At 40.4% G+C, this 16128-nt stretch overlaps 1 protein-coding gene across 1 annotated transcript; it reads right to left on the reverse strand.

Moving 5' to 3' along the window:
- Positions 1 to 4223: 4223 nt before the first annotated feature.
- Positions 4224 to 16067, reverse strand: LOC112226852 (proteasome subunit alpha type-7). Its single transcript, XM_024391458.2, has 7 exons — positions 15723 to 16067; positions 15363 to 15489; positions 13374 to 13498; positions 5351 to 5473; positions 4993 to 5112; positions 4752 to 4814; positions 4224 to 4645 (listed from the first exon to the last, which is right to left on the reverse strand). The coding sequence occupies exons 1-7, from the start codon at positions 15822 to 15824 to the stop codon at positions 4550 to 4552; spliced, it is 756 nt and encodes a 251-aa protein (XP_024247226.1). The 5' UTR covers positions 15825 to 16067; the 3' UTR covers positions 4224 to 4549.
- Positions 16068 to 16128: the final 61 nt, after the last annotated feature.

Below are 16128 nucleotides of genomic sequence, written 5' to 3' on the forward strand. Positions count from 1 at the left end.
GAAATGAAGGCCGCGAGAACAGCCCTGTGGCTTCAGGCTATTTGGAGTGGGAAATGTGGCGACCCGGGATCCAAGTAGGCTACGTCTAGCTAGCTATATTTGTGGAAAATATTTATCACAGGTAAGACATTTAACTTGTTACTTTAGACCATTTGTAACTCCACTCACTACTTGTAGCTGTATAGTCTGTTAGTAACTCCAGTCACTACTTGTAGCTGTATAGCCCGTTAACTCCACTCACTACTTGTAGCTGTATAGTCTGTTAGTAACTCCAGTCACTACTTGTAGCTAAATCAAATCAAATCAATTTTTTTTTATTTGTCACATACACATGGTTAGCAGATGTTAATGCGAGTGTAGCGAAATGCTTGTGCTTCTAGTTCCGACAATGCAGTAATAAAAAGCAAGTAATCTAACTAACAATTCCAAAAAAAACTACTGTCTTATACAGTGTAAGGGGATAAAGAATATGTACATAAGGATATATGAATGAGTGATGGTACAGAGCAGCATAGGCAAGATACAGTAGATGATATCGAGTACAGTATATACATATGAGATAAGTATGTAAACCAAGTGGCATAGTTAAAGTGGCTAGTGATACATGTATTACATAAGGATGCAGTCGATGATATAGAGTACAGTATCAACGTATGCATATGAGATGAACAATGTAGGGTAAGTAACATTATATAAGGTAGCATTGTTTAAAGTGGCTAGTGATATATTTACATCATTTCCCATCAATTCCCATGATTAAAGTGGCTGGAGTAGAGTCAGTGTCATTGACAGTGTGTTGGCAGTAGCCACTCAATGTTAGTGGTGGCTGTTTAACAGTCTGATGGCCTTGAGATAGAAGCTGTTTTTCAGTCTCTCGGTCCCAGCTTTGATGCACCTGTACTGACCTCGCCTTCTGGATGACAGCGGGGTGAACAGGCAGTGGCTCGGGTGGTTGATGTCCTTGATGATCTTTATGGCCTTCCTGTAGCATCGGGTGGTGTAGGTCTATATAGCTATATATATATATATTGCTATATATATATATATAGTGTAGCTGTATAGTCTGTTAGTAACTCCACTCACTACTTGTAGCTGTATAGTCTGTTAGTAACTCCACTCACTACTTGTATCTGTATAGGCCGTTAACTCCACTCACTCCTTGTAGCTGTATAGTCTGTTAGTAACTCCACTCACTACTTGTAGCTGTATAGTCTGTTAGTAACTCCACTCACTACTTGTAGCTGTATAGTCTGTTAGTAACTCCACTCACTACTTGTAGCTGTATAGTCTGTTAGTAACTCCACTCACTACTTGTAGCTGTATAGTCTGTTAGTAACTCCACTCACTACTTGTAGCTGTATAGTCTGTTAGTAACTCCACTCACTACTTGTATCTGTATAGCCCGTTAACTCCACTCACTACTTGTAGCTGTATAGTCTGTTAGTAACTCCACTCACTACTTGTAGCTGTATAGTCTGCTAGTAACTCCACTCACTACTTGTGGCTGTATAGTCTGTTAGTAACTCCACTCACTACTTGTAGTTGTATAGCCTGTTAACTCCACTCACTACTTGTAGCTGTATAGTCTGTTAGTAACTCCACTCACTACTTGTAGCTGTATAGTCTGTTAACTCCACACACTACTTGTAGTTGTATAGTCTGTTAGTAACTCCACTCACTACTTGTAGCTGTATAGTCTGTTACTAACTCCACTCACTACTTGTAGTTGTATAGACTGTTAGTAACTCCACTCACTACTTGTAGTTGTATAGTCTGTTAGTAACTCCAATCACTACTTGTAGCTGTATAGTCTGTTAGTAACTCCACTCACTACTTGTAGCTGTATAGTCTGTTAGTAACTCCACTCACTACTTGTAGCTGTATAGCCTGTTTGTTTGTGCTGTTGGTCTTCTAGGCACAACGTTCCAATACAGACAGACTATTTTGACGTCATAGCAGGAAAATCACATGTACAGTTGAAGTCGGAAGTTTACATACACCTTAGCCAAATACATTTAAACTCAGTTTTTCACAATTGACATTTAATCCGAGTAATAATTCCCAGTCTTAGGTCAGTTAGGATAACCACTTTATTTTAAGAATGTGAAATGTCAGAATAATAGTAGAGAGAATGATATATTTAGCTTTTACTTCATTCAACACATTCCCAGTGGGTCAGAAGTTTACATACACTCAATTAATATTTGGTAGCATTGCCTTTAAATTGTTTAACTTGGGTCAAACGTTTCGGGTAGCCTTCCACAAGCTTCCCACAATAAGTTGGGTGAATTTTTGCCCATTCCTCCTGACAGAGCTGGTGTAACTGAGTCAGGTTTGTAGGCCTCCTTGCTCGAACATGTTTTTTCAATTCTGCCCACAAATTTTCTATGGGATTGAGGTCAGGGCTTTGTGATGGACACTCCAATACCTTGACTTTGTTGTCCTTAAGCCATTTTGTCACAACTTTGGCTGTATGCTTGGGGTCATTGTCCATTTGGAAGACCCATTTCTGACCAAGCTTTAACTTCCTGAATGTCGAGATGTTGCGTCAATATATCCACATAACTTTACCCTCCTCATGATGCCATCTATTTGGTGAAGTGCACCAGTCTCTCCTGCAGCAAAGCACCCCCACAACATGATGCTGCCACCCTCGTGCTTCACGGTTGGTGAAGGAAAAAGCCTCCCCCTTTTTCCTCCAAACATAACGATGGTCATTACGGCCAAAAAGTTCTAATTTTTATTTCATAAGACCAGAGGACATTTCTCCAAAAAGTACAATCTTTGTTCCCATGTGCAGTTGCAAACTGTAGTCTGGCTTTTTTTATGGCGCTTTTGGAGCAGTGGCTTCTTCCTTGCTGAGCGACCTTTCAGGTCATGTCGATATAGGGGACTAGTTTTACGGTGGAAATAGATACTTTTGTACCCGTTTCCTCCAGCATCTTCACAAGGTCCTTTGCTGTTGTAGCGGGATTGATTTGCACTTTCCACACCAAAGTAGGTTCATCTCTAGGAGACAGAACGCATCTCCTTCCTGAATAGTATGATGGTTGCGGGGTCCCGTGGTGTTTATACTTAGGTACTATTGTTTGTACAGATGAACATGGTTGTATGAACCAGACTTGTGGAGGTCTACAATTTTTGAGATCTTGGTTAATTTCTTTGGATTTTCCCATGTCAAGCAAAGAAGCACTGAGTTTGAAGGTAGGCCTTGAAATACATTCATAGGTACACCACCAATTGACTCTGGAATTTTCCAAGCTGTTTAATGGCAGAGTCAACTTAGTGTATGTAAACTTCTGACCCACTGGAATTGTGATACAATGAATTATAAGTGAAATAATCTGTTTAAACAATTTTTGGAAAAATTACTTGTGTCATGCACAAAGTAGATGTCCTGACCGACTTGCCAAAACTATAGTTTGTTAACAAGAAATTTGTGGAGTGGTTGAAAAAAAAAAAGTTATGACTCCAACCTAAGTGTATGTAAACTTCCGACTTCAACTGTAACTGCACTACCCTTTAAATGACTATGTGAGAGATGAGCGCGTCATAAAGCAGTCCGTCTGGGGCCTGGGCTACTCTGCATTCGCTGTATGAGTGATATTCCTAAAGAATGCTGGTAAATGGAAACATCGCCGTTATGGATGTTGAGTCTACTCTCTGTCGGAGCGAGGGATAACAGTGATCTTTTTGTATACTGCTGGGTAGGATACTGAAGTGAAGCTAAAATTACATTGTCATTTCTTCATATTGACCCACTGATGTCAAACTAAGCCTTCATTATCCCCACGGTGAAATCAGGGAAGGGACTGTGGATCTGTCCCTGGCTGTCCATTAGTCACATCTCAGACAGCAGTAGCCCAATTGACAAAACTTGGGTGAATGATGCATCCTGCCACAGAGATCCAGCATGTACAGAATTACACTGATTGGACCAAGGCATTAGCATTAGAAATGAACTTAAATATGTTAGTCACGCGCAATATCTCAATAGGTCCTGGGGGGGGTGATATTTACTGTTTCATTGTTGATTCTTGACATAGTTGGTATAATGCTGTTCCGATTCCATTTTACTACAGTATTTTTTTAAATTATTAGCTGGGATTGGGTGCTCGACTTCACTACAGACATATTTTAGCATCAACACACACAACAAAGATAACATGAATCTAAAGAAAATAAACTCTCCCTATAACCCGATGAATGAATAAAAACTAAGGTACATAAACAAGTTGACTTTATTAAGTATGTCAGTCTATTAACATTCACTTCAAATAAAAATAACATACTGTTCTTAAAAGAGGGCAGAGGTGAGAACTCAAAGTTCTGAATCCTAACTTGAGATCCACACAGCTCAACTTCCACATAAACCATGCATTGATGGCAATGCCGGTGGGATATTTGTGAAAATTCAACATACGAACCTTAGTGTGTGACATGAAAGCTATATTTGGGCCTATAAACCTTGACACTTTTCTATATTTACCGACCAAATACACTGCCTTTACCCAAGGGCTAAATTAATGCCAGTGGTTGAGTAACGACTTCAAGTAGATTTCTTCTGTTTTTTCTTCTCTACCTCATCTTCTTTTTCTTTCTCGATCTCAGCCACCAGGGTCTCAATTTCTTTGGACTCCAATAACTACATGGAGCAACAACAAAAGAAAGAAGCAATTAACTCATAGACAAGGACATGTGTAAAGCAGCAAATACTGGGATCAGACCACCAAACTCTTTGGTGAGGTTACCTTCAGTGGCTGGTTTCTTCTGATCACAGCGAGATCAATGTTCTTCCCACCAGACTGAACCACCTGTAAACATAGTTCAAAAGGTCAAATGTACACAATGGATTTAATATGCTAACAGCCAAATTTTTGGCCATATTGAATACCCAAATATAACTGTCTCAGACCTACAGAAGTGCCTAGGGGAGTAGGAAGTAGGCGTCGGTTTGGAGTTTAGCATAAAAATGACAGTGGTTGACCTCACCTCAAGCAAGGCTTTGATTGCCAGCTTAATCGCCTCATTGTCAGTGGCGATGGCTTCATCTGTGTAGTTCTTCTCCAGGAATTCCCTCACTGTCTTAGCACTGCGGCCAATTGCATTTGCCTTAACAAAGAGATGGGTAACAAATCAGTAACGGAGTATTTTTAAAACATTAAAATACCAATAGTGTGGTTTAAATCCAGCTCAATACCTAATGTTTATTTTCAAAAACAGACCGCACAATTAACACAAGAAAAGCAAACTTTTGCAATGATACACTTCAGATAATCATTATGGCTATGAAAAACATTAACATATTTATCTGTTGAGAAAGGTGAGATATTTTTGTGGATTGGCTGACCTTCCATGCATGGTATGTTCCTGAGGGGTCCGTCTGATAAAGCCTGGGGGTCCCATCGTAGTCAAAACCCACGATCAACGCCGAGATGCCAAACGGTCTTCGTCCATTACTCTGAGTGTAACGCTATAGAAAAAGAAAAAAAGCTGGCTTCATATGAAAATAAACAAACAGTCAAGTATCATATGGACTCTAGTTTACTCTACCAAACTGGGTACAAGGTAGCCTTGCATGCAGGCTTGGGGAGTAACGGATTACAAAACAACTGTAATCCTTGACCAGCAAAAATGTTGTAATCAGATTAGATATACTTTTGAAAAACTAGATTACTTCTAGGGTTACTTTAAAAAAAAAAAAAAAATTGGGGTACATTTATTTTCCTAATGACATTCAAAATCAGCATTGAAAAAAGGCGCAAGTTTAAGTTTGTCATGTCTGAAAGACCACAAATCAGACTAATATGATGACACACCAAATGTGTCTGATGGATAGTTGGGCTCCCGAGTGGCGCAGCGGTCTAAGGCACTGCATCTCAGTGCTAGAGGCATCACAACATACCCTGGTTAAATTCCAGGCTGTATCACAACCGGCTGTGATTGGGAGTCCCATAGGGTGGCGCACAATTGGCCCAGCATTGTCCGGGTTTGGCCGGGGTAGACTGTCATTGTAAATAAGAATTTGTTCTTAACTGACTAGCCTAGTTAAATAACAAAAAATGGAATGTAAATCAGATTACGTTATTTTGTTTGGGTAATCCAAAAGTTATATTTGTGATTACAATTTTGGACAGGTAACTACACTGAAGAGAAATATAATAACATGCCATGTTCCATGAGCTGAAATTAAATATCCCACACACTTTACACACGCACAAAAAGCTTCCCTTAAATTTTGTGCACAAATTTGTTTACATCCCCGTTAGTGAGCATTTCTCCTTTGCCAAGATAATCCATCCACCTGACAGGTGTGGCATATCAAGAAGCTGATGAAACAGCATGATCTTTACACAGGTGAAACTCGTGCTGGGGACAAAAAGACACTAAAATGTGCAGTTTTGTCACAACACCACAGATGTCTCAAGTTGAGGGAGGGGGCAATTAGCATGCTGACTGTAGGGATGTCCACCAGAGCTGTTGCTATGGAATTTAATGATACTTTCACAACCATAACCCACCTACAACGCCGTTTTAGAGAATTTGGCAGTACGTCCAACCGGCCTCACAACCGCAAACCACGAGTATGGTGTCGTGTGGACGAGCGGTGTGCAACTTTGTGAACAGAGTGCCCCATGGTAGCAGTGGGGTTATGGTTCTGTCAGGCATTAGCTACGGACAACGAACACATTTTATCGGTGGCAATTTGAATGCACAGAGATACCATGACGAGATCCTGAGGCCCATTGTCATGCCATTAATCCGCTGCCATCACCTCATGTTTCAGCATGGTAATGCACAGCCCCATGTCGCAAAGATCTGTATACAATTCCTGAATGCTGAAAATGTCCCAGTTCTTCCATGGCCTCCATGCTAACCAGACATGTCACCCATTAAGCATGTTTGGGATGCTCTGGAACGATGTGTACGACAGCGTGTTCCAGATCCCTCCAATAATCAAGCAACTTCACACAGCCATTGAAGAGGAGTGGGACAACATTCTACAGGCCACAATCAACAGCCTGATCAACTCTATGCGAAGGATGTGTGTCACTATGCATGAGGCAAATGGTCACACCAGATACTGACTGATTTTCTGATCCACGCCCCAACATTTTTTTTAAAGGTATCTGTGACCAACAGATGGTTATCTGTATTCCCAGTAATGTGATATCCATAGATTAGGGCCTAATGAATTTCAATTGACTGATTTTCTTACATTAACTGTGACTCAGTGAAATATTTTAAATTGTTGCATTTATATTTTTGTTCAGTATAGTGGTTAGATTCTGGGTTAAAATCAGAACAGTATTATACTAGAGACATGATACATTAGAAGTAATACTATAGTATCTGAGGAGTGAGAGACTGATTTTTACACCATAAGTTCATTGTTATCTGTAGGAGTCAGATTAAACTATAAAATGAAAGAGAAACACCCGTGTCTATTCTATTTTACCATTGCTTTATGAGATACTATTATTTTCTTACAGAGTTATCAAGAGTTGTAATTCTAAGTTAATTGGTTATTCACATTTTTGATTTAACATGTTATTTTTTGATTTAACATGTTATTTTTGATTTAACATGCTGTTTTGAATCACAATGTGAATCAGGTGTTCGAAGGGAAAATTACCAGTTCCCTGGGGTCCTGGTCCTTGGGTAAATATACAAATGTATTTTTGTTCAGTGTGCATATTGAAGGAAAAATATGTCAATAAGGGATGACAGTTACTCCAAATGGATTGTGATATGTGTATTGCTGATTTCATTTTTGTCTTCGTTTCGATACAAATTTCACCAGATTGGGCCTAATGTGGGATTCTCCAATGGGTTAGGGTGCAAATTCCTTTTCTGGAAACTCTTCCGAGAGGTAGCCAGTAAAATACAGGAGTATGAACTCATTTTGAAAATGGTTTCATCAGTAACTGTATGTTATTATGCTCTTTCCTCTCTTGAGGTTACCATGGACCGTGACATCAGATCGTGTCTTAAGACATGGTAGGAATAATAACATAAGGAATAACCTCAAAACCCTCCCTAACCGGCTGAAGAAAGAGCGACAGCGACTTTTAACACTTCTGCGTCCGAGCCAAACCTGGGTACGGGCGGAAGGAGTGCTGAGACCACGCGCGTGGAGAGAGATAACGGCTCAGGTGAGAGACTCGTGTTCGTGGGAGAAACGGATGTATCCATTTGGATATTGAAAATCGGGACATGATCAAGGGCCATCAAATGTGACAGGCACGAGTTACATGTGCCGTTGGGAAGATTAACTGTAACGCTATCTGAAGAAGACACGCTAGAATGATAAGTGCCGGGAGAAGGGGGGGGGTCTACACACTGCGAACAATTTCGACTAAGCATGCATTGAGATATCGCTCTTTCATTACCAGGCGACAGGAAAACAGGGACAAATGGGGGCTGTAATGAGAAAAGCTTTTACCGGCAATAAAAAGGTTCAGTTAATAAACATACATTCTAACAGGGATGATGTGTGCTAGGTTTTTATACTTGAATTCGAGTCGTAGACTCAAAGTAAGCACTAAGGACTGTCATTCTGAATTTGGGTTGGATAATTTATAAAATGTTTTAGTTATGATTCAGATAGAGAGGGGGGCTCTAAAACAGTGAGGGCACTGCAAAAATGTATTAGGCCTAGGGAGGCTCTAGAAACCTTATCTCTAAGTATCCTCCGACAGGGAGGTTGTTAGAGAACTCACTGGATGATAGCTTGGGCCAACCATGAAGGCTTTTTTTTGTTTTACCATGTCATCAGAATTTTTATGTTAAATCACAATACATATAGGTGGCTGGAAGATACGGCACAATTAATTGCATAAAAGGCTCATAGTCTGTGTTTTGCAATAACACCCAAGGATGAAAATGAAGGAGAGTGCATGGAGACCAGCATCATATGGGTATAGAACGTTATGGATGGACGGTTCTTTCCACAGTTTTAGTCGCATCAAGGGTGGTGTGAAGTTACTAAACATGTACTTTTCTTCCCTTTCCTTTTCAAGTCAATATGTTTTTAGGTTTCGTGGAACATAAGAGTGATCATTGTTCTAGGGGGGCTGATGTATATTGACTAATTGATTTGAGAATGTTTTAGTATGTTTATAACTGTAGAAGTGCATTAGGAGTAGTACACTAGTGTTTTATGGGTTAGATGGAATGATATTTGCAAATGTATCAGCAGCAGGAGGTGAAGTACACACGGCCTGTGTTTGAGACAGAATGTTTATATTGGGCTGTTAAGTGGGATGGAATGTGACTGCGGGGGAGATCTGTGGGGGCTCATAAATTACGGTTGTGGTGATAGAGGGGTATCATTCCCAGAGACTATGTATATTGTTACAGGAGATAGCTCGTAGGAGAGGGAGGACCGCTAACTGTGCACAATATAGGGACTATTATGAAGTTAAATTGAACATTACACAAACCCAGATCATGGTGTTAGGTTGGATATTCTTCCAACTCATTAATCTCGTTCCCAATTTCTAACCGCCGGAAAACACTTGACAGATTACATGCAGTAGTTATTCTCACAGCAGTCGCCTGTACCCCTGCAAACTGACTCGGCACCAGTGCCCCCTGTATATAGCCTTGTTATTGCTTTTCTTATTGTGTTACTTTTTATTATAGCCTACTTGGTAAATACTTTCTTCTTCTTAAACTGCACTGTTGGTTAAGGGCTTGTAAGTAAGCATTTCACAGTAAAGCCTACACTTGTTGTATTCGGCGCATGTCGCAAATAAAGTCTGATTTGATTTGTAGGGACAGTAATTGAAGGAGGCTATAGTCATGGGCCATGTTAGGAGTAGCAGGGGTTACTTTAGTAGCATTGTTGGGTTATCAGTTTGAGGGCTCATGCCAAATGGCTGGGTAGCTGGGAGACTGATGGGAGTGCCGGGGGCTGTTATTCAAATGCCACAAATTAGTGATCTGCCCATAAGGGGGGAGTGTATGTTGTCAGGAAATGACCCATGCGTTGCAGTGTGTATATCCTCAGGTGAAAGCAGCACATGAGGAGCAGGAGATAACCTAGGCACGGGCTGAATTCTGGAGATTGAGTGTACATCAAGATACACCAGGCAGGGATGTTGGGACAGCAATGTTCTGGTCTACACACAGTACTCCTTACAGCACAGGGTTACAGGGTTAGCTGCTTTATTGGTTAACTTCTCTAGGGTAGGGGGCAGCATTCGTAATTTTGGTTGAAAAGCGTGCCCAAATTAAACTGCCTGCTACTCAGGCCCATAAGCTAGTATATGCATATAATTAGTAGATTTGGATAGAAAACACTCAAAAGTTTCCAAAACTGTTAAAATAATGTCTGAGTATAACAGAACTGATATGGCAGGTGAAAACTCAAGGAAAATCCAACCAGGAAGTACTATTATTTTGAAAGGCTGTTTTTCCATTGAAAGTCTATCCACCATACAAAGACTTAGGACCCAGTCTCTATGGCTTCCTCTACATGTGATCAGTCTTTAGGCATTGTTTCAGGCTTTTACTCTGACAAACGAGGGAGACACACCACTTTCAATGAGAGGACAGTGGAAATTTCCAGACATGAACCAAGCACGTGATCGGGAGCACTCATTTCTTGTTTACCTTTTCCATTGACAAAGCTTTTGTCCGGTTGAAATAATATTGATTATTTATGACAAAAAAAACAACCTGAGGATTGATTTTAAACATCGTTTGACATGTTTCTACTATCTTTATTTGTACTTTTTTTTACTTTGTCTTCGTGTTGAGAGCGCGCATGGTGCCTTTGGATTTCTGAACTAAACTCACCAACAAAATGTAGGTATTTGGACATAAAGATGAACTTTATCGAACAAAAACAAACATTTGTTGTCTAACATGGAGACCTGGGAGTGCCACCAGATGAAGAGCAAAGGTAAGTGATTAATTTTAATACTATTTCTGACTTTTGTGACACTCTCCTTGGTTGGAAAATGGCTGTATGGGTTTCTGTGTATAGGCGCTGACCTAACAATCGCAAAGTGGGCTTTTGCCATAAAGCCTTTTTGAAATCTGACACAGCGGTTGCATTAAGGAGAACTTTATCTGTATTCGTATGTTTAACACTTGTATCTTTTATCAATGTTTATGATAAGTATTACTGTTATTTGATGCGTCTCTGCACTTTCACAGGATGTTTGTTTGAGACAATGCATTTCTGAACATAACACACCAATTTCAAATTAGGTTTTTGGACATAAAGATGAACTTTATCGAACAAAACACAGTGTAACATGAAGTCCTGTGAGTGCCATCTGATGAAGATCAAAGGTTAGTGATTAATTTAGTCACTATATCTGACTTTTGTGAGCCCTCTTTGTGGCTGGAAAATGGCTTTAAGGTCAGCACCTAGTCACAGAAAACCAAACATAATTGTTTGGTGTGCTTTCGCCGTAAGGCCTATTTGAAAATCGGCCACTGTGGCTGGATTTACAAGAAGTTTATCTTTAAAATGGTGGATAATATTTGTATGTTTGAGGAATTTTAATTATGGGATTTCTGTTTTGAATTTGGCCCCCTGCAATTTCACTGGCTGTTGTTGAGGTGGGACGCTAGCAAATCCTATTTGTTGTCATGTTTCCAGTGTTTCCATCTGTGTTGAAGTGACTGCATGGGAGAGAGGGCAGTGGGTAGAATTTCCCATGGGGGTGGAGGGAGGGAGAGGGAGGGGGAAAGAGAGAGGGACAGTAAACCCAGTGTTCCAGGCAGGTTAATGCATCATATAAAAGGATAGATGTGGGATAATTGTACTCTAAACAACATTTGAGGCATTGATATGAAAGTCTATACAGTGCTGAGTTACCTCAAGGAGATGTAGCGTTGATTAGGGATACACACTTGCCTATCAGGTGAGGTGCCCATCAGGTGGCAATGGAGGAGAATTGGGAACAAAGTGAAAATGACATGGCTTGGGAACACCTCTCAGAACCTGGGGCCGGTAAGGGGAAGACTGGGCGAAAGCATTAAGAGGCTTTTAGGGCTTTCATTTATGTGGAATCCAGCAGAAAAGTATCCTGGAGGCATAGAGTCAGGTGAAGAGAGATTGGGAAGTGTCATGGTCTCAGACTTTGGTTTTCATGCATATATAATTATGCATAGCTTACCACATTAATACTGTTATGTTTAGTGTTTCTCGTTGCTTTGCAAGTTTTGCGCTATCACTCTTGGGAACCAGAAGGAGAACGTTGAACTGTGAGAAGTCAACAGACCCAGGGGACACGTTATAATCAGTGTTCTATGAGGAATGGAAATAAGATTGTGTATGGTGTGATCATAGAACAGAGGCCATAAGTCTCCGAGTTTGTAACCCTCACTGTGAATGTTAATTATGTTTATTTTTTGTTCATGTTTTACTAATGATTGTTTGTCCATTGAAAAGTAATTTCCAAGTGTATGTAATGTTGAACAGTATGGAGTTAAATGTTCAAAACAGGGGACTGTTAGATTCTGAGTTAAAGTTGGAACATTATTATACTAGAGACAAGACACATCAGAAGTAATAGTATAGTATCGGAGGAGTGATAGAGACTGGTTTTTACATCAGAAGTTAATGGTTATCTGTAGGAGCCAGATGGCTTTGGAATGTGCTGGGTAGAGGGGAGGCAGTCACATGATTGCTATAGGTGATACGGGTGGAGAGCTTTGGATTGGGAATCAAGGGGGTTAACGTCAGGTCACCTTAAGGGAGAAGGAACGGTTTATTACACCATCACTTCGTCTTCCTGTAGAACCATAAAAGATGTAAGGGTTGGAGAGAAGGAGGAGTGCATCTAAATTAGAGTATATATACTTGGTGGTAGAAACATGTTTTGTCCAATGCAGCTGCATTGATCCTCTGGGAAGAATTAAACTTGATTCAGCTTTCATAGTGTCCTTAAAGTTTTTTACTGAGAATTAGAACCTAACAATAGTAACTGTAAAGGATTACATTCTGAATGTAACCTACCCAAACCTGGTAGCATGCGCCGATGCTGTCACTCTTGGACAACATCACCACGTTGACCCAACACAAAAAGTCTCCTCTGTGTCACTAATGTTGAATAAACTTGAACTTCCACTGACAGTTGTCCGGGTGGTTGGTCTTTATGACGTTGACAAAATAAACACAGGGAAGTCTTATTAAACGTGGGTCTGCTACAGGTTCCTGACAAATTGCTTCCCCTAACATTAAAATAAAAGTCTTACACAAGCCATCTCTTGCTTGTGCACATATGAGAGAGACTATTGGAGAGCTGTGACTTTATGTTTTAGTGAAATCGAATTGCTGAGTGGTGTCTGTCACGGATGGCAATAGCAAGTCGTTAGGGGCTGTTAGTTGGAGGTGGTGTGTATTGTACCTGTTTCAGGGTGGCGATGTGCCGTGTGATGTACTCAACGGTAACTGGGTCCTCCACTGTGAGCCTGTGACTCTGGCACTCCACCCGAGCTCTGTTGATCACAATGCGGGCATCTGCTGTCAGACCTGACAGAGGTAGACAACTGGTTAAATAAGAGACAATAAGAGCGAAACGTTCAGCTGGTTTGGTTATGAGCCACAGCAAACCAAACCATATTGAAACCAGACAAATGGTGGAAAAAAACTCCCTAGACAAAGTTTTACCTCTGGAAACAGCCATTACACGAATTGTTCTTGCTAGGCAATGTTAGCTACAGTTGAAGTCAGAAGTTTACATACACTTAGGTTGGAGTCATAACAACTCGTTTTTCAACCACTCCACAAACTTCTTGTTAACAAACTATAGTTTTGGCAAGTTGGTTAGGACATCTACTTTGTGCATGACAAGTACTTTTTTCAACAATTGTTTACAGACAGATTACTTCACTTATAATTAATTGTATCACAATTCCAGTGGGTCAGAAGTTTACATACTAAGTTGACTGTGCCTTTAAACAGCTTGGAAAATTCCAGAAAATTATGTCATGGCTTTCAAAGCTTCTGATAGGCTAATTGACATCATTTGAGTCAATTGGAGGTGTACCTGTGGATGTATTGCAAGGCCTACCTTCAAACTCAGTGCCTCTTTGCTTGACATCATGAGAAAATCAAAAGAAATTAGCCAAAACCTCAGAAAGCAAATTGTAGACATCCACAAGTCTGGTTCATCCTTGGGAGAAATGTCCAAATGCCTGACGGTAGCACGTTCATCTGTACAAACGACAGTACGCAAGAATAAACACCATGGGACCACGCAGCCTTCATACCGCTCAGGAAGGAGGTGCATTCTGTCTCCTAGAGATGAAGGTACTTTTGTGCAAAAGTGCAAATCAATCACAGAACAAAAGCAAAGGACCTTGTGAAGATGCTTCAGGAAACAGGTACAAAAGTATCTATCCACAGTAAAACGAGTCCTATATCGACATAACCTGAAAGGCCGCTCAGCAAGGAAGAAGCCACTGCTCCAAAAGCGCCATAAAAAAAGCCAGACTACGGTTTGCAACTGCACATGGGGACAACGATTGTACTTTTTGGAAAAATGTCCTCTGGTCTGATGAAACAAAATTAGAACTTTTTGGCCATAATGACCATCGTTATGTTTGGAGGAAAAAGGGGAAGGCTTGTAAGCTGAAGTACACCATCCCAACCTTGAAGCACGGGGGTGATAGCATCATGTTGTGGGGATGCTTTGCTTCAGGAGGGACTGGTGCACTTCACAAAATAGATGGCATCATGAGGAGGGTAAAGTTATGTGGATATATTGAAGCAACATCTCAAGACATCATTCAGGAAGTTAAAGCTTTGTCGTCACAAATTTGTCTTCCAAATGGACAATGACACCAAGCATACTTCCAAAGTTGTGGCAAACTGGCTTAAGGACAACAAAGTCAAGTTATTGGAGTGGCCATCACAAAGCCCTGACCTCAATCCCATAGAAAATGTGTGGGCAGAACTGAAAAAACAAATGTGAGTAAGGAGGCCTACAAACCTGACTCAGTTACACCAGCTCTGTCAGGAGGAATGGGCCAAAATTCACCCAATTTATTGTGGGAAGCCGTTGGAAGGTTACCCGAAGGCAATGCTACCAAATACTAATTGAGTGTATGTAAACTTCTTACCCACTAGGAATGTGACAAAATAAATAAAAGCTGAAATAATTCTACTATTATTCTGACATTTCACATTCTTAAAGTAAAGTGGTGATCCTAACTGACCTAAAACAGGGATTTTTTTTACAAGGATTAAATGTCAGGAATTGTGAAACTGAGTTTACATACACCTTATCCAAATACATTTAAACTTCAGACTTCAACGGTACTTACTTTGGCATGTCGTCTGATGATCAAGATAACATACAAATTAATGAATATGTAGTTAGCTAGTTAGATACCTGCGAATGCCATGCAAACATGTTCGTCTAGGGCGCAGATCTTGCGGACTGTTCTTTCCTCCTGTAGTTTGGCGACAGACTTCTTCTCAACTCCAAGGACAACAATGTCTTTGCCCCTGATGCCCACCTAAATTAGGAATGGGGAAATGAAACAGTTAAGTAGTTCGACACTAGCTAAGTAATTTCACCGAAATTCAAGTAAATATTGCGTTCAACAGAACATGCTAGCTAAATTGAGTTAGCTAACAATTTTCTCAAACAGCATCACAATGTTACGTTAGCTAGCTATCTTTTCATACATGTATAGCTACATAGTAGCTAAATGACACAGCGTACGTTAGCTTAGCTTCATAAACTTACAGCAGTAGAGCCTTTCTTCACAGCCTCTTGTGCATATTCCACCTGAAAAAGGTGACCGTCGGGAGAAAACACAGTGATCGCCCTGTCATATCTCGCTGCCATTGTGTTTCTCGAAACAGATGTACTGAAATGTTTAAAACGTGTAGCTAGCTACTCCGCTAGCGAATGTTTGCCAGCTAGTTTTGAGTGAGAGCAATCACAGGGCGCATGCGCTTGAACTCTATCAATTTTGAGCATTTCACCAAGAAATTTTTCATAAATTCACAGATGCCTCTGCAACATTTTATTTTACTCTTTATAAACTCAACAGCATTTCATTGTTATCATAAGTGGTTCCGGGACTATAATAAGGGTTTAATACAGACGTTTTCAGCGCTGTTTGGACCCTTTCCGGGGGATACTATTT

The sequence above is a fragment of the Oncorhynchus tshawytscha genome, linkage group LG28, assembly GCF_018296145.1.
Source record: "Oncorhynchus tshawytscha isolate Ot180627B linkage group LG28, Otsh_v2.0, whole genome shotgun sequence".
NCBI classification, from domain to species: domain Eukaryota; kingdom Metazoa; phylum Chordata; class Actinopteri; order Salmoniformes; family Salmonidae; genus Oncorhynchus; species Oncorhynchus tshawytscha.